The following is a 23,619-nucleotide window of genomic DNA, read 5'->3' on the forward strand; positions in this document are numbered from 1 at the left end:
TGCTCCATTCCTCAGTTCTTACTGCAAGGATCTGAGTCAGGAAAATACAGCTCAGGCTGACATCTTCCAGAAGTGTCTGCCAAAGCCCAGCTTTTGGGGTGCCAAACTTAAGACGTTTGAAAGGGCTCAGCGTACAAAGCAACACAATTTCCTGAGAGCAAACATGAATAGAAACACTTCTCGTGTGTCATGTGCTGCGCACACGTTCGAGGCTTCATAGAGGCACCGCCTGATTTCTCTAGATGTAGGGCAATGGTGCTAAACCACCTCCTCCACCCTTCACAGCCAGCTCTGTTCTCCGAGAAGTGACTACACAGCGGCAGTAAGAACCTGGAGCTCTCCCACACGCTCCAGGGACTGTATTAACAACAGTTTCTCCTCTAAATAATGACAGATGTTTCCCTGAATGCACAGAATTCATTTTTTGACCCCTAAAGAAATGTCTTAAAAGCTGTTAAGTGGCTCTGAATGAGTGGTGGTTAAACAAGGGCGTAAGACGGAACAAGCAGGTTGCCAGAATGCTTTCTCTCTTTAAATAGGAGGAGAAAGCACCATCGCCTGCACGGACTTGCTCCAATGCCCACACTGCTCTCACCACAAAACCTTATTTCTAGCTCCAGCTCTTTCAATCACCGCTTACAGTTGCTCCTTGGTGGGCTGGGTTAAAGAGCACCTCCCTCAACCGAGAATGATGTCCTTGTGCAGAAAAGTACGGGCTAAGGTCAAGTCATATCATACACGATTCCTTCTAACCCGAAAGCTGTACTTCGGCTCTCACGTTAATCAGAGCTGCCACGGGATCCAAGGACAACTCGCGCTGTGTTTTGTGGGAGCTGTTTGCAAGTAACAGGGCTAAAACCTTGGGCTGCCCAAGGTCGCAGGGGATATCTCCACTGCGGAGCACGCTCAGGCACTTCTGCAGCTGCTGCCCTGAACTCCGCAGAGAGAGTACAAAGCCTCTCAGGGGACCCCCTCGTATGTTAAACCTGGGCCAGCTGGTCTCTCTGCAGCTGTAGAACTAATCTAAGCGGAGCTCTCACGTGGGCCGGCAGCCCCACCTATTCTGCAGCAAGGACGCGGGCTGCACAGCACCGCTTGCCTCTCCGCAGCAGAGATGTTCTCCCTCAGCTTCCCGGGTTTCACCTCTCTGCTGCTCTTGCACGAGCGTCGCTAGCAGGCTGGTCCCACGCTGCCACCAAGCCTCAGCGCTGTGCTGGACTTATCTCTCCAGGCTGCCAATTTAAGCACTACAACTCCAGAGAGGCAGGGACCCACCTCTTGCTACCTCTTTTTTCCCCTCCATCCTTCAAAGGAAAGAGACATTTGCTATCAGTCAACCAAGAGCAGTGTTTTCGTCACCAGATGTTCTCCTTGAGCATCGTGTCATCATAGTTTGTGTTCTTAAATCTTTAAGTAACAAGAAGCTTGCTGAAAGCTGATGGTCAAGCGCTCACACAGCAAAATCTAGCTCGGCCTGGCCACTTCACAAGTAGGATATTGTTTTACTGTACATGAAAAAAAGGTAAGAAACCCCAGGACTGGGCATAAACAAGCTGACTGTACATAATGGACATTGTTAGGTGACTGAATAGGTCACTGACTCAAAGGAAAGTTCACCTCCACAATGCAGGTCTTGAGCTCTGAATGCCAAGCAGAAAGCATCCCTGTGCACTCACGCCCCATGCATTCAGCGTAGCTGGATCTTTTTGTATTTCTCACTGTCCATTTCCTCCTGAATTTCCCTAGTTTCCTTCCATTCGTATTATGAGCCTTTGTTCTTTCTCTGCCCTCTTCCTCCTACTATTTTGAAGTGTACAGATGGAGGCTAAGGGTGGGGAAGCAAGCAGAGTCACAGCACGTTAGAAAAACAACTTTCGCAGCTTAGTAAGAATAGGCTAAACCAGCTGTAGCGTTGTATGGAGGTAGTGACCCCTGTTGCAAGAGGCAGGACCCTGCGAAACTGCAACTACAACCACAAAGATTTTTGTATGTTAAGGAGTTAAAAATAGGGCCTTTATGGAATTAATGTCATCCTAATATTTGTTAGTTGTTCAAACCTTGTGCGGGGGGGGGGCTTTCCACCAGGACTCCCATTGTTCCTCGTGGTGGAATATTCTTCCCATCAACAGGTCTCAAAGTACCGCAGCAGGCAGTGCAGTAGAGTTATCCCAACTTCAAACACGGCTTAACTGAGACATCCTGAGGAACCGGCCTGAGCATCGCTGCAGCCTTTCAGCGTAGCAGGAAGGTATTCACACATTGACAGCCTGGGTTTGGGTCCGACACTGACAAGCTTCTCCGTTGGACTAGGGTAAGTCACAGATTACCCACTAATGAGATGAATTTTGTAAGAGGCATCCGCTGTGAAAAACAAACCCAGAAGCTGGGTCACTGATGTACAGCTCCAGACACGTGCACTGGCCCTGGGGAAGCCCAGCTGGGAGAAGGACAAGCTGAGATCCTCACCCCAAATGTAGAGGGTTAGAAAACAGCACTAAAGACAGAGCCAGGGAAATGCTGAAAATACCTACAGCAGGAGTTGTCTAGTTGTCGTTGGCCTCGCTTTGCTCCAGTTTTCACGACTAGAAGTGCTCCCCATTGAGGTCCAAGACACCCTGTGATCTTTGGGGTGCTCTGGGACCAGGGTAGGTCCTGCCCTGACAGAGCAGTGCTCAGTGCTCCGGCTCACACCAGCGCAGACAAGCTGTGTATGGTGCAAGTTTTCTACAGCCTTTCTTTCCAAATATTCAAAGACAACTTGTGTGCATCACAACTAGTATCGGGACTTCAGCAGCACTTGAGACTACCAGAGCTGTCAGTGATAATAATCACCTGTCAAAGATGCAGATCAGACTGGAGAAGAAATAAGGGTTAAAAGGAAAAAATACGAACAAGTACCTGGAGCTGTAGCTAAGGCAATCAAGAAACTGAATTCTGGTGCTTTGGTAAGTACCTTTTAATGCAACTTGTTCCTTCTCCAGTGCAGGAGTCCTAGGGTGACTCCACAATAGTTCTGTGCCTGTGGCTTTAAATTTCCTAATAAATAGGCCGTGCACTCATGTACACAATGGATGTGGGGGAGGGAGAAAAGAGAAAGATTTCAGATTACAACAAGAACAGCATTTGTCACTTGCTTTAGATGGTGTGAGAGGCAGTTTCCAGGCTCTTGGACTTGGGAGGAATATTTTCTGTTCCATTCCTAGTGTGCTTGGCTGCCTTCTGCCAAAACCTGCTTTAAATCCATTAATGAAACTAGGCTGAGTCTGCATAACTTCTCAATCCCCCGGTGGAAAAAGGGCACTCGAGTGTATTTCCGTGAACGACAGACACCCACAGTTCCCACCATTGTCACGTGAAGCACTGCTCTCTGGCCAGCTCCCTCCTTAAAACCCACTTTCTCCCTGGAATATCACCCAAGTTGTCACTGAGTGCTTTATGGAGAACACAGGAACTTGATGATACTCACTCTTCTCTTTAGAGCAGCACCTCACTTCACTGGCTAGTCTTGCATTGCTGCCATGTTCCCATCTGGTTTCATACACATCAGCGAGATCACACTCAGGCACACAGATCAGGTCTTGCCACCCATCTGGTCCGAGGTCATGAACGGATCTGCTCCAGGTAGTAAGGATGGTGGGAATGATAAGGAAGGCTTTTTATTCCTGTATTGCCCTGTGCCTGCTCTAAAGGGGCCCACCCAGCACGACTTCCATCCCTGCACTCCTCAAGAGAGGAAGCACAGAAGAGCAACGTTGCATCCCTCCAGCTCCATGCAGCGTGGCAGAGCTGGGGAGATGCTCCTAGCAGGGACTAGGTTTGGCAGCTCCAGAACCAATCCTGACTTCAGGAGCTGAAACAGTCCCCAGCAGAAAGCTGGTGGGTGGCTCTTTGTAGATCCAAGTGCAACCTGGAGAAGTCCCATGGGGGAGAGAAAGACCTGCTCTATAGGACCACAGGTGGGCCTGAACCTGTAAAGACACACCCATGTGCTGACATCCAGATATTAAGCAAGGCCCATACCCTTCCATACAGCAGCTCCCAGGACTTCAGTTGGGATGAGCTGAAATCCTTTAAGGACAGGGGCCACTGTCAGTAGTGACATGAGCTGTGCCCAGGACAGAGCCTTTCTCCTGAGATCTGGAGAAGAGATGCCAAATGCTTCTTGTAGAAAAATCAGAATTATTCCAGCATATGAAAAGAAAACTCTCTTTCCCAGAGTGTTAAGGCACTAGTAGACTACATTCTTTAAAAAACTAAGTTAAAGGACACAGCAACAGCTAATAAAAGGGGCACTAGTTCCGTTACAGCAGCAGTATTTTTTGGCAAAAGTATTTTAAGGCTAACCTCCTGTTCCACGAACAGCAGCAGCCTAAATGGGAAGGATCGCTGAGTCAGCCTTTGCTTTGGGCTTCACAATGTGCTCTATGTTTTCCAGCAGGCTATAATCTACCAGGGAAAGCTGAAGTGGGGGGAAGGGGGTGAACATAAGAGCTTTGAAGAAATGAGGAAAGAAATATATGAAATTCAAGCCTCTGTTTAATTAAAAAGCTGAAGAAAATGATATCACAATGTCTTACGTCTGAGTGAGCTATGGCTGCAAAGACCACGGGCCCCAGCAGTTGCACGTATGTGACTGCAGCAATGCTCTGCTGGGACATAAAATATTTTTTCTTGCAACTCTATGCAACAAATGATGACGTTATCCTAATAGTAACCTTAATATACATGGACATAGAGCAGCTTTCAAAACAGGAGATACTGCAAGTCATCCGTTGTCCGAAGGTCGTGTCTCATCCAGGGCCATGTCTCTAGCACTGCCCAAGAGCACGCATGCAGGGAAAGAGGAAAGGTCAAGTGGAAAATGATCCTTCCTCGGTGTACCTTCCCTGCTTCAGGAAAACGAGCTCCTTTGGGAAAGATGAAGATCTTTAAGTAAGACTGAAGTTCCTTCACAATTTAAACCACATCTACCTCTTCTCTGACATTGACTCCAGCACTCAGCTGTTGCAGAGCTGTTTTAGCATCAGACGCTGGCAGTCAGGCTAGTTTCAGCTACGTGCACTGAAATAGCTCAGCAAAAAGAGCCAACAAGCACGGATGTGAGAGGAATAGTGGGAACACAACAGCCAGATCTTCTAGCTGACGCTTCAGTGGAGCCTCAGCCTGAAAGAAGTGTCATGCACAGGACCACTCTGCTAACAGTATCTTTTGCAAGTAGCCAGGAAAAGCCTTTATGTTTAAATAAAGGACTTGGCAGAGAAAAATCACTTCCTCTCATTTACTCTCTCCCCATTAAGTGAAACTTCAGTTGAATTAAAAGACTGGGTTGCCATCCCCCTCCCCTTCCCCTGCAGCCTCTTGGTGTGGTTTGCTTTTTTACATGAAGATAGTTATCCTGAAGTTTTATAAGCTTGCTTTTCCTTTACCAAATAACCACGCTCAGGTGCTCAGACTCTCCAGGGCAGTGTATGCAACTGGCACGCACACTAACTCATGACAACGTGCTCCCATGCCGCTACCTGATCAATCAGATGCTGAGACCCCTCTGGCACAGGACAAAAGGTGAGTCCTCTCCTGCCCAGATGAGTCCGAGCTGTGCTGGAATGTCTCTGCTACCCTCATCAACAGCTACCCCTGTATTTTGAACACTTCTCCCAGCAAGAGCTACACCCTACACGGAACAGCCTGCAACAATTAAATAACCATCGACTCCTAGTTATGTTGTGGACTACACTTATTACAACCAGCTAATGTAAAAGCCGGTGCTGAGATGCAGAAAATACCCTACGGTCAGCTCCTCATCTTCACAGCAGCAGGGGAGGAAGGGGGGCTGCAACGCCCAGACAAAGCGCCAGACCCCTGCTCGCTGCGGCACAGCCAGCCCGCGTGCCTCCACAGGCACCACCCAGCAAATCCCATTCGGAGAGAGCTTATTAGGCCAGGCACAGCGAGGCACAAAGCCAGCTCGGATTTGGAAGCGGCACAGCTCAGCCTGCACAAAGCTATGCCTTTGCTAGTAAGCCCTCCAAGAACTGGCAGGTACGCTCTGCGTGGAGCCAGCTCAGGGGTCCGTGGGCCCCTCTTAGGGTTTATTCCCAAGCCACGTGGTGGGTGCCTCGCTGGGGAAGGGGCAACTGCACACGCAAGAAACCCAGCGTGCTCTGACTGCGTATGAACTCTGCATGTGGCTCGAAGTCCTAGAAGGATCAGAGAGATGAGAACACTGAAAGTTACTTTAAGAAGTTTCTCAGGCCTTATCATGCCTTCTGGATGACGGTTCAACTTGATTAGCTGATGAAGAATCACACAGCACAACTACTCAGTGCTCTCTGAACTGAGGCTCCAGAGATGATGACGACCTACCACATCCAACCCACCATGCTTCCAGCATTTCCAAGGAACAGGGTCTTCACCTCTTCCTCCACAGCAATCAATCCATAGGCGCCTGGGTTTCTGGGCAGCTGCTTTCTTTTCAGTTACATCACAAATCAAAGTAAATAAAATACTCTGTCAGGGGCCTCTTCCTAAGACTCGGTCTGAATCTTTCCTTTCCCATTTGCAGCCCCACAGGTCCACAGCCTGTGGACCCAAGAGGACCCCGTCCATTATTTCTGCATCTGAAGCACGTTAGCACTTTTGCAAAGCCCTTGATTTGACTTTGCACAACACTGAATTCCCCACGGCATTCAGCACAATCTCTGAGCTAATGCTTCAAGGCTCCCAGATTGTCACAGCCACAGCCCTGTCATATTGGTATCAATATTTAAAACCAAAAGGCCCTCTTCCCCCTACACAATCCGCACTTCCAGGTTTATCACAAACAGTAAAAAATGCATGCACGTACTCTCGGCTCAAGGTGCACATACAAAACCAGATTCACTCATGCATCGGCCAGACAGTTGACATCCATCCCCACATTTATCTCCGTGTGTGAGGAGGAAAGATGAATCACTCACAGCTACACAGCTCTGGAGTTTGCCCTTGGTCAAGCTGGTAAATGTCATAAATCAGCCACTGTGCATCCTCAAATATAGAGGCAGGCACCTAGAGAGAGTTGGAGAGCAAGAGGGGCAGCAGCAGAGTACCCTGAATTAAACAGGCATAAACACAACTGTGTCCTAGTGACATCCAAATAAAACCCACACGAGCAGAGCTCAAGCAATTTGCTGTATTCTAGGAAGTTCTGGCGTATTTGCAACTGTTTCAAACAATTTGTTCAACAATTAGCTGCCGCAGTTAATTAACCTCAGAGAAAGGAGAGGATTCTTCATTTATTGAAGGCTTCAACTCAAGATCAGCTAAAATCCTTTACCAGAAAGGGCAAACAAAGGCCACTGGTTTGGCACAGGGGTGGCTGGGGAGAAGCGAACCGTGCAGGAGTTCAGGCCAGACGAACTCATGAGCATTTCTGCCCTCCAGCTCCAGCAGCCAGGCAGAGGTTGTAGCTGGAAGCAGTTGGCTATGGAGCTATTTTGCAGGCCTGCCACCTTGGGCATGCCCAATTCAGACAGGGTTTGGTTTTTTTTTTTTTATTAAAAACTTTTTTCCACGTACAATCACACTTCTCACATAAAAGCAGCCGCATTTAACCCAGCAGACACGAAGGCTACACGGAAAGCAAGTACTACAAGAAAGGCAATCCAGAAGCTTGGGATGAGTCTCAGACCTGGGAAACCTCATCTGCCAGACCTCCTGGGTAAGCTGGTGCCTTCCCTTCTCCCTTTAACCGTCAGGATGAAAATATTAACCACACCGCAGCGACGAGGACCAGGCCAAGGGCATCTCCAGGGAAGTGCACAAACAGGACAGTTGGTCCCAAACATTTTCACCTGTAACAGTACCAGTACCTTCAGCATAGATCAGGAACCCACTGTTTTGGCTCAAACTGCCTAGAGAGTGATGCTAGAGCCCGGAGCCCCTCCTGCAAAGCACAGCTCCTGGCAATGAAAAGGCACTGAGTGTTTGCAGTTTGTCATTGCTTCTCAAAAAAACAAACCAGCAGCAGCAAGAGGCCAGGGTGGGCTTGTAAAGGTGCCATGCTCCCGAGGCAGCTGCACATACTGCCCAAAGCTGCTTCAGGCCTAGAGGTTTGCGATGGTTTAGTCTGCAGGTGTGGACAAAATCAGACTGTGCTTAAAGCCCTCCTTCCATTTCAGGCACGGATTTGACTCCAAATAATCTTTTAGAGTGACTTGGGACCCTGCACTTTTACTAGCTAAAAAGTATACGAGTTGACTTAGGTCCCCATCCCAACATAAGCAGGGTTTAGGATTTACCCCACTGAATCCTCAGCTATGAGCTCTCAGAGCTTCCAACGTGGCTCCATGAATGGATGAGACCTTCTTCCACGAGACACCTGTCCTACAGAGCGGGTAGTGGCAATAAATCTGCGTACTGTGAAGGTTTTTTCCTCCTGTATACTAGCTGTAAACCATGAAACCAATCTGCCAACAACAAATGCACGGGCACCCTCCAAGCCTTCTCCATCAGTCTGAGGATGGGATTGCTGGAAAGTCGATCCGGCTTGCCTTGCCAAGTCTGTGGTTCAGGGTTGTGCCCTGTACTAAAGTTACACCCAAGCAACACAGGAGGTGTGGAAGGGGGAGGAAAAGCACAGCAAACGGGAGGAGAGACAGCTGCAGGGTTTGCTTTGGGAATCCTACATGGAGAATGACTTGGGAGTCTCCAGGACCATCCCAGGCTCCCTTGGTTTGTAAGTTTGATAAAGAAAATGAAAACTTCATAACTGCAATGGCCGATATCCAGCCAGTCCCCTTCTCAGCCTGTCATACATCAAGCAAAGCAGAAGCTCTGGCACAAAAAGCTCTCGAGATTTTCCACAACCTGGGGCAGAGCCTGCCTGGATTTATATTCTCAGTCCTGTCAATATGATCTCATTGCCTCCCGAAGGAAGAGCATGGCCAGAAATCCCATGGCCACAGACTACACTCATTTATGTGTTTACAGGTATCTGTGGTGCCAGTGCTGTCCCTCCCAAGCTCCTCCAGATCTGACACTGAGTCCCATGCTCATTAAGTATGACTTCAGCAGCTAAGGACAACACAGCACATATACCTACTGATCTGACACTACATGAGCACGGCAGTTCATGGAGCAGGAAGGTATCAAAGCTGACCAAAGGATTCCCGTGCCACGCAGAGACAGGAAAGCACTCCTTGTCACAGCAGTGCTACCTAATTCCCATCCAGCTCGCCTAGTGCTAAAGGAAGGAGGCAGAAGGCAATATTTTTTTCCAGAAGACATTTGTTTGTAACAAAGGAAGTTGAAGACAATCAGCTCTGTAGTGTTCCTCAACAGCTATGATCAACAACCTCTTACTAATACTCACCAACACATTTTTACTCCCAAAGGCTTTGGAGAAAAGTCAGTATGTAAAGCCCTACCCATTTGTCTGAGTGCAGATATTCTACCCCGTAAAAGATTCAAACCCTGCCCTGCAATCACAGCCCTGACCAGGGGCAAGCTGCTAAGCATCCTGACTGTCCCGTAGGACAAGTAAAGCTGACGATACACTACTCCTTCAAAGGTTTAAGAGTCCTTGTTAAATGCAATGGCCATGAAACCATAAAGCGAGGAAGGAGACTGCTATCTTGTACAGCCTTCAGAGCCAGCCCAAAGCACACGACCTGTTTTGTACTGATCTGTTTGCAGAGGCCATGTAATTCTCTAGAAGTGGTTTTGTTTCCAAAACAAATGCTACACACTCTTCTTTGACTTGGGAAAGTAGAAAAAAAAAAAAATCCCCCCTCCTACCAACACCAACAGCCAAACAGTGCTGGCGAGGCTCGCTAGTGCATGCGTGTGAGCAGGAGAGGAAACGGGGAGCCCTTCCAGCTTTCCAAAGGGTTATTGCAAACAGCAGGGAGGGAGAAGGGATTTTACACATTAGGAAAAATACCGCGATGGTGCTTGTCCTTAAAGTGAACGCTGCACAACAAAAGGCCCTGGGCTGCATTGCCTGTTTAGCAGTTCTCTAAGGCAAAATGGGCGTTATATGGTGAGACGGAGACCCTGGCAGCAGGGTGGACATCACAGGAACCGCTCCTGGCTGCAGCACAGGTCAGCGTGCCGGGTGCTGTACAAACCACTGCGGAACCACCTTCATGTTTTTCTGGCCTAAGCGACTTTGCTGTGCATCATCCAGAGCCTACGGCAAAGCCAAGGACGTCCCCACATATCAGTCTCCAGAGAGTCAGAGATATCGCATATACCAGCTGCTTCCTCAGCCGACCTGCCATGGGAAATCTGCAGGTCGCAGATGAAGAGGCAGCCATTGTGTAAGGAAACAGCACGACCACGCTGGAAAACGACTCTTCCAGTGCTCTCCCAAGAAAGTTTAATAATCTCATCTTTCACACTCTTACGCCTCTGCTGTTTTTTTGCAGAGCTTCCCTGCATGAGCTGTACTGGCAGGGACGCAGCTCCAGACCGAGTCAGGAAGGTTAGCCTGCCTCTAGCAGCGGGGCAGGGGGTAGGGGGAGAAGAAGCCGGCTGAATTCCCACCGGCTTTGCATTATGAAAGCCATGAGCTGCAATCAGCCAGCCTTTGCGGGTTCCCTTTAACCCCCTCCTTGCTGCCAAACAAGCCTCTCAACTGACCTCCTAACTGCATGCACGCGCCGGTGATGCACAGCGCGCACACGCTCAACGACAAGAGCGGCAAGCACCTAAAGAACAGCCACCTGCTTTCTTTCGGGGAGTATTATCCAAAAGGTGCAAGTTTCCTCTGCGCTTGCACTCGTGGGTGCTGCAGCCCGGCCTGCTGCTCTCAAGCTTGCACCTTAAAGGGAAAAAAAAAGTGGTGCTATGATGCAACTCTGCACATGCCCAGGACTTGTTACTTCAAGAAATGCCATCATTGTTCTCAAGCCAGGCGGTCGGGCGATGAACAGGCGTCTGTGTTGTCCACTGGCTGCCTGGAGGCTTATAGCAACAGTGTTGAAGTGAGAGTTCCTGAAAGAGTACGAAAAGCTACTGCACCAGGTCGGATCAAACTCATATATCCACGATTATCTGCTGATAATAGACAGCAGACGCTATGAGAACAGAAGAGAGGGCACAAAATGCATCTTCCCCCAGGATTCCCATAACAACCAGTGGTCTCCAACAGAAACTTCAAATAAATCGGTCCCCTCCACTCCCTGCCTCAGTGGGTACAAGAGCATCTCTTGCACGTCCTCGCACACCCGGAGGGAGGTCTGCGCGGCTGCTGCCAGCGCGACAGCAGTTATCTGCCGCCACAGAGGGCCCCTCGGTGCGGCAACTGCCCCAAGGACCACGCTCGCTCTGAAGAGCGCAACGGCAAGGGCTCCGGGGCAAAGCTGACTGGGCTGTGACCAAACGCTTCAGGAAGGCTTTGAAACTCCTTGGACAGGGAAATAAAGTACTCCCTGGCTCGGCAGACCGGATTAGAGCACCCTGGAGAGCTTGAGGCAGTCTGGAGCTTGTTTAAGGTGCCCTTTCAGCTCAGCCCGTGCACCAGTTCACTTGAGGCTCAGGCTTTCGGGCAGGACTAAGCAAGGGGAGTGCAAGAACTGGGGGGCTCTGCCACCTCCATGCCATGACAGCAATAGCCGAAGCGAACCCCAGCCATGCTAACCATCCTCATGGCCAGACACCGGCAGAGGAAATCCCCACGGCCGGGGTGAACACTTGCTCAGCCTCTCTCAGGCTTTTTCTGGAAATGAACAAAAGATCAGTTGCAGAGACTGCTGCCATCCAAAGAGGCTGGAGCTCTGAAGAGAGACCGTGCGCCCTTCGAGAGCTCAGAGCCACACCAACATCTCCTTTAAAACACGAAGGGAGAAAGCCAGCATTTTAGTGGGTAACTTTAACGCTAATTGCTTGACTTCACATCTTGATATCAAGCCAGCCAGCCTGGGCATGCCTGTTTGCTAAGCCTAGTCCTGCACGAGGCTGACAACCTTAGCGTGCAGATCAAAGTTTTGGCTAACAAATGTTCTGGAAAATATTGGTGTGCTGATTTTCCATGAATGAGGCCACCAGTATGTGATTTTCCATGAATGCAGCCACTAGTATGTGAAAAGCCTGGGGCAAACAAGACTGCCTGAAAGCAGGGAGCACCGCTCTGCTCTGACTGCCACTCCAGCCTTACTTAGCTGGTTCATATTTTATGAAGAATGATTCAGCTGAACTTGTTCCTTGACGTGAGAAAAAGGGAGGAACACGAGTGTGGGAAAGCAAGAGGATGTAACAGAAGCATCTGGTATGGGGGAGACACCCAAGGGACATGGTGCAGCTCAGTTAATACGCAAAGAGGCACTATAAAAGCAAAATAAGACAGGAGTGGAAACAATCTTCGTGGTAGACACACCCCCAAGCCATGGCACAGCTGGGAACAGGAGCTCTCAGCATCCACCTCCAATCCCAGGCTTTAACCATAAAGCCAGGCTGCCCCTCTCACCTCTCACTCCAACCAGACCGAGTCTAACATGGGAAGATACAGGGGTTTCCCTCCACAACCTTGCAAGGGGTCTGGAATAAAATACAGCTGGCTTTGTTCCCCATTAGCAGTTAATTTCCTCAGTCATTTTCACAGAGGGAGAAAGAGAAATGCTCGTGATCTAAGAGATGAAAGCAAATGAAAATAAGCCTCATAAACCTGTAGAGCCCTAAGGGAAAACTGCCCCACAGCTTTCATTGGGGAATTATCAAAGGCCCCAGACTGGTGGGGGGTTGTTTGTATTTTATAAGACAGATGCTTTAGAGAGTATAAGTCCTCAAATAGCTGAGATTCCATTCTGCTGAACCTCCAACGAGACTAGAAAAAGAAACAGCTGATCCCAGTTAGTCCGGCCCAGGGATCCAGCTTAGCCACATCAAGACAGAAGACTGAAGCAAGGCACAGAGCCATACCAGCGCTGCTAAACTTCTTTCCAATAAGATGCCATTGCCCCAAGCAAAAGCAACCACACGCTAGCATGGCCGCAGGGAAGCGTGGAATGAAGCTAAAAAATCTCATTCATTTCTATTGCAAAATAGAGGCTGGGGTAGAAGGCACTGACTCATTTAGCCCTGGGAACAAGAAAGGATTGCTCCTGAGAGACTAGTTTAAAAGAAGGTTGTTTAGTGCATGTTTTGCTTTGCGTCTGGGAGAGTGGGTACGAAACTTCCCACACGCAGAGCTCCATTTCTTATCGGGAAAGGCTTAGCATAAGCTCAAGAGCAAGAACTGTTCGGAGAAGGCGCAAAGACCCAAAATGGCAGAGCTCTCCCACGCACAGCTCAGCCCCAGAGGTGACTGCAGCCCTGGATGAGCCTGTCTGCAGGTAGCGGTCAGCTCCCCAGCACAGGATCCGATGGCAGCGAGGCCATGGCTCACGGCCAGACTGACTTTGCTTCTCAGCTGGGCTGCGAAGCCCAAGCCAGCGCCCTCGCTGCTGTCGAACCTGCGCCAGCCAGAGATGGGAGATGGGCATCCTCACCGCCGCGGGCTCTGCAAGGGGTCTGATTTCGTGTGACGCTGGAAGCCTCAGTCCACGTGGACTTCAAGAGGAGAGGCAGATGTTCAGAGGAGAAGGCTGTTTGGCGTGCTTTACAACTGTGCAGCAATCAGCATCTTATTTACCACGGCTGACGGAAACCCTTCTCGTCACTACGGAACCAGCCACCACTTTTCCTAATGACAAACCTCCCCTTCCCCGCACACACAAACACCTTTCCACACCAATCCCCGTGGGGTAAGTAATTTCAGTCCCACCTAGCAAATAAAACCAGGGTACTCCAAAAAATCACCCAGCCTCGTTACCATGTTGATTCAAGAAGTGGATACACGTAAACCAGTAGACAGACACGAACAATGAATAATTAAAACAAAAATAAAACCAACAAAGGATCTGAGACTTGAAGAGAAATTACTCACTCGGAACAGCTACCGCCACATTTAATCTTTCACAACCAAAGTGTATGAATAGGAAATAAGTAAAACTAGCTCTAGGGCACATGAATATTGCCCCTGGCTGGTTCATCTTGTTGTGCACAGAAAAATATGTCATGGACTACTCACATCCAGACATTTGGCTGTGGTGCAAGGGGCTGGATCTCTCCGTCCGGGAGAAGAGCACTCTCTGGAGCACAGTAAGGGAAGCGCAGGAGAAAGCAGAGAAGCCCTGAAATCACTAGCAAGAAGAGAGCTATTCAAATGCTTCAGTGACTACCGAACCCCCTCCCACCCCCAGCTCTCCCAAAGGTCTTGATCACTTGCTTTATTTGCATCCTTGTTCAGCCCATACAAGCAAAATATGCAAGAGTTTTAGTTAAATAACCGCTTGCAGTTGATGCTGAGCTGAAATTGGACTGTAAATTCCTGCTTTCTGAAGAAAAAAAAAGCCCGTGGGATTGCTGTGAAATGAAATTGCTCCCTGGAGGCACGAGAGTGCTGCAGCACTTGCTCTAGATCATCTGAGGTTTACAGAAGCTGACAGCCTGTGCCCGTCTCATTGGTGTCCACTTAAGATCTCAAGTAACCAGTTTTGGTCATGACAGCAAAGGGATCCAATTAGCTCCAGCCAACTCGTGCAGAAAGAACATCTTTTGTCAGAAAAAGCTTTGGATGCAAAGCAGCTCCTAGGAGTAACCAGGCTGGAGGGGAACGGTTAGCTTAGAAATTACAGTAACAGGTCAGGATGCTCCAAACAGGCTCAGGGTTCTCCCACCACCCATGTCCTCCCACAAAGACTGCCACCATTCCTCCTCCTGCACACCGAAGGTGGGAGAGAAGCCAGGGACCGAGGTCTTCCTGCTGGAGTCCCTCTGTTCCAACGTTAGCATGCAGCAGAGTACATGACTTCTAAAAGCAAAGGCCTGAAGCTTTTCACACCGTATAATGGACGGTCCTCGTGAACTGCTCTGCTGTAGACTAGGGGAGGAGAGCACCCACCATGAACAGGCTAGAGTTTATCTTGCTTGCTTTGTTCTGGGTCAGAGCTTTCTTGCAGTGCCTCTTCCTGCCAGGTCTTGCACCGAGGTCCAAATCCTCGCAGACCAAACTCAGCCCCGGGGTCGACAAGCACCACACCTCCTGAACTCCGGGGGAGTGGTGCCTGCTTGCTTCAAAGGCAAGTTCTACCCTGTGTTTATACCAGCCTACAAGGCATGAAAAGGCCTAGGAGGTCACACATCCACCACTGTAATTTCAGGCAGGATCAAACAGAAAAGCAACAGCTGGGCTGAGTGAGCAAGTCCACGTTTAATTACAAATGGTTTTGGTAATAAGCAAAGGCAAGAACAAAGCCAGCGAAAAACCTCCCTTTTTCTTCCTGGCTCCTGTTCAGGTTGTGTAAAAACAGCTGCCTAGAGGAGAATCTCAAATAAAATCCACCAATTCCATTTTTTTTTCATTTTCAGCACTGCTACAGAAGCACAAGTGGCAAGAACCGACGGGCAGGTCGCAGCCGCTGACACCGAAGGGCACTGGTCTGCGCGGGTATTTCCCAGACCGTAGCTCGACCCTCTCGTTGTGTCTCAAGTCACAAGTACATGCACACAGTCATTTTGCAGCAAGCTGCACGGAGGATTTAATTTGCTTTAACATCCTCTGAACGTGAAATCGTGTTGCAAAATGAGATTACTAATGTAAAGGATGACGGACCCGCCTCGCTGGTCCCGCCTGGCCCGGGGAGGGAGCAGAAAGCAGCTCTCGGAGCACCAGGGATGCCCACAGAGCTGGTTGACCATCAGGTCAGGCACTTACAGCCAGGAGCTCCTCTTGCTGCCCACAAAAGGCCCAGGAGTGGTGGTAAGGATAGGAAATGAGCCCTAAAACACACAGACAGGCAAGAAGGCTTAGCAGGGTGGGTGGAGGGCTTTTTTTTTTTGAATGCGGGGAGCCTTCCACCCATTTTTTGTGACAGCAAGTTAGAAGCGATCAGTGGATCCCCTCATCACATCTGATCCCTCTGACAGCAAGTTAGAAGGGATCAGTGGATCCCCTCATCACATCTGATCCCTCTGACAGCATCAGTGAGAGCCTAACACAACCCAAGAGCACGACAGAAACACGGCTGGAACAGAGTATCAACCCCAAAGCCCTCCAACAAACCGATGCCCACTGCTGATAGACCGCAGCCTAGCTGGGTGTCACGGGGGGACACGATGGGAATAATGGGAAGGCTGGGAAACCATCGCATCCCTGGGAACCAAGGGCTTCTGACCTTTCTAGCACAGCCTGCTGAGAGAACTGGGTGGGTTGTTTTGTATTCCTGGCTTTAATTACAGCCAAGTGTTTAAGTTATTCTCCTCCAACCACCCCCATGTCCCTCAGAAGCACAGATCTAGCTTTTTATAGCACATCCGGTATGGATGTTAAACCCATTCAGGAAATGCACTTTGAGCCCCAAACATCCCTTCCCCTGGACCAGTGAGGCTGCGAGGGTTTGTAACGTGGAGATGTGGAACCGGATGTTTGGTTTTGTGACCGCTGCTTTCCTGGATTACTTCTGTCTGTTTAGAGAAGGGAAATTAAATAAATGCAGGGTCGGCTGGCTGCATCCAGAAAGAATGCAAGCTGCTTGCAAGGTGAAGAAAGAAAAGCCAGATGGAGAGGCCACTCTGAGCTGTACATTGGGCAAGGCTCTTTTTTTTTTTTTCCAATAGCTGATGAAGCTCCTGGGGGCTGACGATGGCTCACAGCACAGTGGGTGTCCACAGGCACATCGAGGATCCCGAATCCCATGTTTTTCACTGCCTTCTAGGATACTGACCCAGACTGGGGCTCTCCTGTAATGCACAAGGGAGAAATGCATCCTCTTCCTCAAAACTTCTATTTTAAGTAGCCAAAGGGCACCAGCAAAGAACCATCAGGCTACGGCAGGCTCCCTCGGTCCCCAGGCGCTGCTCCGGCATGTCACTGAGGCTTGTGGCTCCAGAGGAGCAGAGCTTGGACAATAGCTTGGCTCTAAGTCTAAAACCTGACCTTTGTAATCTTCTTACCATAAGGGACTCGCCGCTGGCTTTAAGGAACACTGCAAGCCCGTCAGTAGTTTTCTCACCTGATAATACCCTGGCTGACTTCCCAGCTGGAAGCACCCTCCTAAGCCCAAAGGCAAGCATGTTTGTAGGCAGTCTCAGAGATCTTGGTCATCTTGGATACTACCCCAAGGCAGAAGACTGCCTGGAGCACTCTCAGACCAGAGGGCACACACTGGCCAGGCTGCCCCAGACAGACTCCTGCTAAACCCTCAAGAGTGCTGGGCTGTTCCACACATACACCTCTGCAGTGGTATCACTGCACAAAACCAGGATGTTCCGCAGCAGGTTGCGAAAGGGAAGGCAACGGGGCTGCACTGCATCAGGGTTTGCTGCTCTGAAGGCAGGACACACACGCCCAGGGTATTTTTCCCCTCCCTTCCCCGCGGCCAGGCCACCTCTTATTCTGGGCAAGCAACTGTCAGTAGGACATCACACATCAGCAAGCTGAACAACGGCCTAATTAAGCTGCTTCCCAAATAATCACACTGGAGGAAAGTTAAAGGAGTGTTTGAACTTGTTACTTCTTATATTGATTTTTATCCCATTTTTTCCATAACTGATGTAGATTCTTCACTTCAGTTATCTTGAGCGTTAACTCAAACTGGGCTCTGGCTATTTCTCCCGAGCGATCAGAGCTCCAGCACAAGGAGCCGTGCACCTTGACAAGGACTAGGCTGTGCAGGCCCACTGGCCACCCACCTCCTCCCCTGGGCCAGTAAGATACAGGAGGAAACACAGATCTCAGCAGAGCAGGACGGTGAGCAGCCCGTGGGGCCTTCCCAGCAGGCTACCAAACCTGCCTGCGCTCAGAGCAGCAGGGCATTTGCTGGGGGAACCAGAAGGCAGCTTTGAAGCCATGGGACCACCAGCAGTGTGCACAGTAAGGAGCTGCCCTAGCTTCAGCTGCCACCCGAACCGCCTCTGTGGCTGCCCAGACCGAACAAAGAATGCCAGTCCAACTCCAGGCAAGTTTTTCCAGCACAAAACCCCATACACAACACTTAGGTTACAATTAATGAGCTCTGCAGGGATGAACCCTTGTGCAGCACGAACAACAGCAACAAGACTACGCTCATCTATGCATTCATTCATCTGAGGGAACAGCAGCTGTCAAGAGTCACACACACATACTATGCTTTCACTACCCTGATCTAACTACAAGCTATGCAACACTTAGGCTGTATTCAGTTGCTGCAGCTGGATTGTCACTCATTTTTCCAGCTATCTCAGGCAAGGCAGCCTGAACTCGCACTGGAGAATTGCTCTTCAGCAGATGGGAAGGACCACGCATTTATTTGATGGGTGTTGTTTCTATGTGACCAAATCGTACACAGCTCATGTCTTTCAAATATAAATGCAAATGATTGACTTAAATAAAAATCATAGCTGGGACACAGAAGCATCTCCTCTGTTCCTGAGAAGCAGGTGGTCTCCCAAGCTCATCAGAACTACACAGAGTGGCACGTCAGATGCACAGGGGACCTGACCTCCTTGTATCTTTGACAAGCATTATGATAATCTCAGAATTAGGTGTTACAGCTCGAACAGAAAGTGACAAATCCACATCGAAATGATACTAGAGAACAAAGAGGCAAAAGCATCTCTCATTCAAATGTTCCCCCAAAGTTTATAAGCAGCCACAGCCCAGCCTGTCACGGCTTTTTACGGTCCCGAGAAGCACCTTTCAAAGGAACCGCAGGCAATCTCAGGCATGTTCCTTGGCTACCTGCAGTTTCATCAGGCTGCTCAAGACATTCAAAACAATATTTCCTTACTAGGATGAATGATTTATGAGGATTGCAAAATTGGAGCCTGATCCTACAAAGTGAGTCACTCGTTGCTTCCCCTGCTTCCCTCCCACCCAAATCATCACACCTTCCAGGCCTAGTTTTGCTCCCACTGAAACCCTGCAGAAAACAAATACCCATTAGCTTAAACATGATCGCCTCGAGTGCCGTCGTTCTCACTAAGGGTCCATACCTGGGCAGAGAAACCACATACTCACCCAGAGACTGTCGGGAGGGAAGCTGGAGCTGCTGACTGCCATTTCTCTTGCTGCTTCAGAAAAGATTTCGCTTCTTTTGAGGTCGAGTCCACTTCTTTAGTCACCCTGTTGGAGGAAAAGAGACAAACCAGAGTGTAAGGAAGAGCTGTACTAGCAACAGCAAAACCAACAATCCAGCAAGGAAACACAGAAAGCAGGTACAGGAGCCCCCACACCACCTGCACAGAGATCACCTCCATCAGCCGCAAGCTGAAGAATATGCATCTTGTTAAGATTTCATTCCAGTGACAAACCCTCTACATTCATAGCAGAAAAAAGGAAAAGAGTAGCTAATTAGAGCTGGGGGAGGAGGGGATCTTTTTTTTTTTCTTCAAGCAAACAGGAATGCTTATTCATTCAAACAGGCCTGTCTCACTAGCAACTACTGAATGCTCTGCTCAGGTCACTGGGGGCAGCTCCGGGCTCTTAATTGGGCTCTTGATTTCCTCATTTGTTGGTCAGTGAGGCAGCTCCTCTGCCACAGCTGTTCTGCCACCCACGTCTCGCAGCCCACGGCACACGGGCTTGGCAACATCTGCAACCCAAACCGCAGCACGGAAACTGGCTCCAGGGATGGGGAATGGGAGAGAAAGCTCTGACGAGGCAGAACGCAGAAATTTACTCTCATTTTCTAGTTAATTTTTGTTGGAGGCCCTGAGGGCGCAAAATATTGAACTTCAAAAAAAATTATAAATCAATACGGCATCTACAGCAGGGAATGAATTACAAACATGAGAAAGAATCTCTAGAAAACCACTCAATAATTAATTGTTAGGAAATCCCAGCTACTTTAGCCCCCTCATTTCCAATGACCTGCCTCCAGCAACACGCTTTTCACGCTCTCGGTAGCTCTTAATGAGGCTGCCCCAGTTTGCCAAGCCGATAATTTTGCTCCCTTGGAGCACAAGCCTGTGAGCCTCTCCGGGGCCCTGCAGCTCTGTGGGCACAGAGGCAGCCTGACCCATGGCTCGGCCAGCCCAGAAGGCACCTTTCTCCATCCCACCCTGCTGCAGTCTGGGCTTCTGGTTGCATCTGCTGCCAGCAAGGGTGGGCAGGCTTGTCCCTGGTCTACAGTGTGTGCCGATGAGAGGCTGAAAGCCTTGTCGGTCAGAGGATCTGCCCTGGTTACAAGTCAAGCTTAATCGCTGCTTTGCCTTCTACCCACCAACCTGTCCCTGCAACTTCCATGTAGAAACTGGCTGATGGACATGGAGAAATCTGAGGACCTGCAAACCCAGCCGCGTTACTGCTGGGCTGGTGGCGAGGAAAGCGCTGGGGAGTTATTTGTTAAGCCTGGAGGCATCGATGCCCTGAAATCCCACTTGCACAGGACCAGGGCACACACATCCCCATCCTGACAGTGAATCAGCATCTGAAGAAGCAGTTAGGGAAGAGAAACTGTTCTTCCTCCTTCTCCTCAGGCTGCACATCCAGTGGAAAAGGCATGTTCAGAAATGAGAATAAACTCTTGTGCTGTACACCTCCTGCTCAGCCGTGTTCTGCCAGGGCAGGAGGAGATTAACCCCGCTTGCCCCCCTGCACCGTCACATGCCTTTCAGACCGGCGGCAGTCATGCGGATACAGACAAATCCCATGTTATGAATATTTAGAAGTGTTTGCTGATGAGATTGGAAAGGAGTGGGGTGGGAAAAGGGGAAAAGCAGTTCAGGAAGAAACAAAAGCCTTACTACAGCATTGTCACAATTTAGGGCATCCCAAACACACCACCCGGTCACAGCCCTTAGCAGGGACGGTCACATCATGCAGCAGCCATACGGCAAAGGTTACTCTACATCCATGAATTTCCTTTGACAGAATAAACTCGGTGTCTTCGTGCAGCAGTTAGCCAGAACTCCTCGCAGAGCCCCTGCAAGCCACGAGCACCAGGTTCAGACTAACACAATCACACAGTCCATTCTCAAACGCAGCATCCAAAGAGCCGGCTCCGCCCGTTTCTCATGTGCTCTGCAGCGCTGGCTCCCGGCACGGTCCCCCTCCTCCTGTCACCCCCCTGCACTCTCGTGCCATCAGGGTCCACCCCCAGGGTGCAGGAAGCACACAAGCCACCGTGAGAAACAACAGGCAACCTCGAGCATGCAGGAATTTCAGAGGCATAGCACAGTAACCACATGCTCTGGGAAAAAAAAAAAAACCTGCGTGCTGGCCTCGACATAGCCACAGGACCTGCTCCTGGGTTAGATCCCAACTGTTAAACCCTGCACGTTTCTGGGACTTGAAGAATGTAGGACCAAGAGGAGGCAGGGGTTGGGAAAGGAAGCAGAGGTCACAGAAAGCACGCCTTGCCGTTAACTCTGCTTGTTGCGCTACGAGATGACAGCTCAGTTCAGCTCCCATAAACCTACAGGAATCCAGCAATTAAATGCTTACAAGATCTGGACACGCACGACGGGGAGCAGGTCTTCAAAGCCTGTGGTAGAGCCAGGATCTAAACACAGGGCCCCTTGGTCTTAACCTCATGATGCCTTCAGTCTTCTCCAACCCAGAAGCAAGACTGAATGATGTCCATCGCATCAGTTGAGGCAGAGGAAGGCACGAAGCTAAGATGTACATGAAAAACGGCTCCAGGGATTTGCCAGCCTGCAGTCTGACTGAGTTAGCACGCTGTGGCTTGGACCAGCGCTACAAGCCATAGCTCTCGGAGCAGGAAGATGGTCAGTCCCAGAAAGGGTGAGAAAGGAGAAACCTCTACGTGCTGTGGCCCCTCAGCATGATGTGCAGGGAGGGTCTGGCACAGCCCTCCAATGACAGTCACTTCAGCAGCAAAGAAGTCACTTTGCTATCCAGAGGCACGAGACAGGTTACTACCAAGGGACTACTTAGGCTTTGATACTTGCATTCTCCACCACCCCAGGGTCCCAGCAGCAATGGCTGGGCACAGAATAAAACACTATTCCCTTTTTTTTTGCCCCCTTTGGCCTGCCAGCAGCTGCTCTAGAGTATACTTTTGAAGTCGTCTGCTGTGGCAACAGAGCCGCCAAGCTGCGGGCAACCTGTTCCACCAGGACTGCCCAGCTGGGGACAGAGGAGTGCATCAGAAACGTAATTAAAAGTGACCTTCCAAGGCGATTCCATCACAAGACTCACTGATTGCTTCATAAACTGAAACAAAAGCAGCTCTGAGGCAGGCTGCTGCTGGGCTGATGCCAGCAGCAACTCCTGCACCACTCCAAGAGGAATGACAAAAAGAAAACAACATTGAAGGGCATTACGAGGTATTAATTCAGGTTATGCACATTTCAACCTTTCCCAGATCCCAGGCCAGGAAGGAAAAAAAATCCTCTGGTCTGCATTATTATGGGAGACAATAACTCTCCATGTAGAAACCAAAACACTTCTTGTTCTTCACGGGGAGAAATGGGAGCCATTAATCCAGCTGGAAGAAATCACAGTCATTACTAAGGAAAATTACAAGACCTTTCACTTTTAAATGCTTGATAAATAACTATTTGCCTGACTGTTTACTGGGATGCTATTCACACACTGTAATCCAGGAATAAACATGAAAATAAGTATATTGTCAGCAATAAAACAAGTAGCTAGTGTCTCGCCCACTCGCAGACCCTGTAATTCGCACACAAAACCACTCACCCTCATCACTTTTCCATGCTATTAAATTGAGCAAGACTACTTCCAAAACACAGAGCAGTTATTAATTTTTTGGACCGTGCTGGAGCCTGGTAGCACAGATGATGCTACTGTACGAGGTGCCGTGCAACTGTAAAATAGAAAGGTCTTCCATATTATGAAGTTATTATAAGGAAAACATGCTAGAAACTAGATCACTAAGTTCCTCTAATACTCACAGGTGTCCTCCTTACAACTCCTCATCTCTGAACCAAGCTCAAAGTGGTACCCAAGCATTTAAGCATACCCATACACACCCAGCCTGCTGTTTTGGTGCCCAGCTGTGGGTACATCACCTCCATCTTCCACCGAAGAACTTCTCATCCTTCCCTTTACCATTTACCAACTGAAACACTGCAACCTACGTGCGTGGAAGAGGCCCCAGTTCTGTATGCTGGGCACCAAACCACATGAAGACAACCCACATGCTGTCATGAACTGTCCCAGAAGTTTTTCCACAGAGCACTCACACTACTGAACTGTAGCATCCTAATTTAAGAAGTGTTTGATCTGCTCCCAGCAGTCCCCTTAGCCACATAAGCAGCTAAAAGGAAGGAGGAACACAGGCTAAAATAAGCACTGCATCACACAGCTCCAGCTAATCTGCAAAAGGGGCTTAAAACCAAATATTCATGCTTCAGTTCAGTGACGGAATAAGTCTAATACATCAGTTTTTCTCCTGAGTCCTGATCTTTACACCAGGTACAGAGCTCCCAGGTGTGAAGAGGAGGGTCCCAATCCAGCACATCATCCCACTCATGCTACCGTGGCACAGCACAACACCCACACCGCAGGACTCACCCCAGCGCAGTGCTCAGGTGCCTCTACTCCAGCACAGCTGAATCCAGTCCTGTTTGCGTGAAACAGAACTAGCATAAGGGATGCCAAGGGTGTGGCAGGAAAGTGCCCAGCTCAGCAGC

At 49.5% G+C, this 23,619-nt stretch overlaps 1 protein-coding gene across 1 annotated transcript in view; it reads right to left on the minus strand.

The window, feature by feature from the left end:
* Window positions 1-23,619, minus strand: part of CFDP1 (craniofacial development protein 1) — a 65,689-nt gene that overhangs the window by 26,717 nt on the left and 15,353 nt on the right. The window contains exon 5 of the mRNA XM_068411323.1: window positions 19,016-19,120. Within this exon, the coding sequence (XP_068267424.1) occupies window positions 19,016-19,120 (105 nt within the window). The remainder of the gene's footprint in view (window positions 1-19,015; window positions 19,121-23,619) is intronic.

This window comes from Nyctibius grandis, chromosome 12, assembly GCF_013368605.1.
Source record: "Nyctibius grandis isolate bNycGra1 chromosome 12, bNycGra1.pri, whole genome shotgun sequence".
In the NCBI taxonomy this organism is placed as follows: domain Eukaryota; kingdom Metazoa; phylum Chordata; class Aves; order Nyctibiiformes; family Nyctibiidae; genus Nyctibius; species Nyctibius grandis.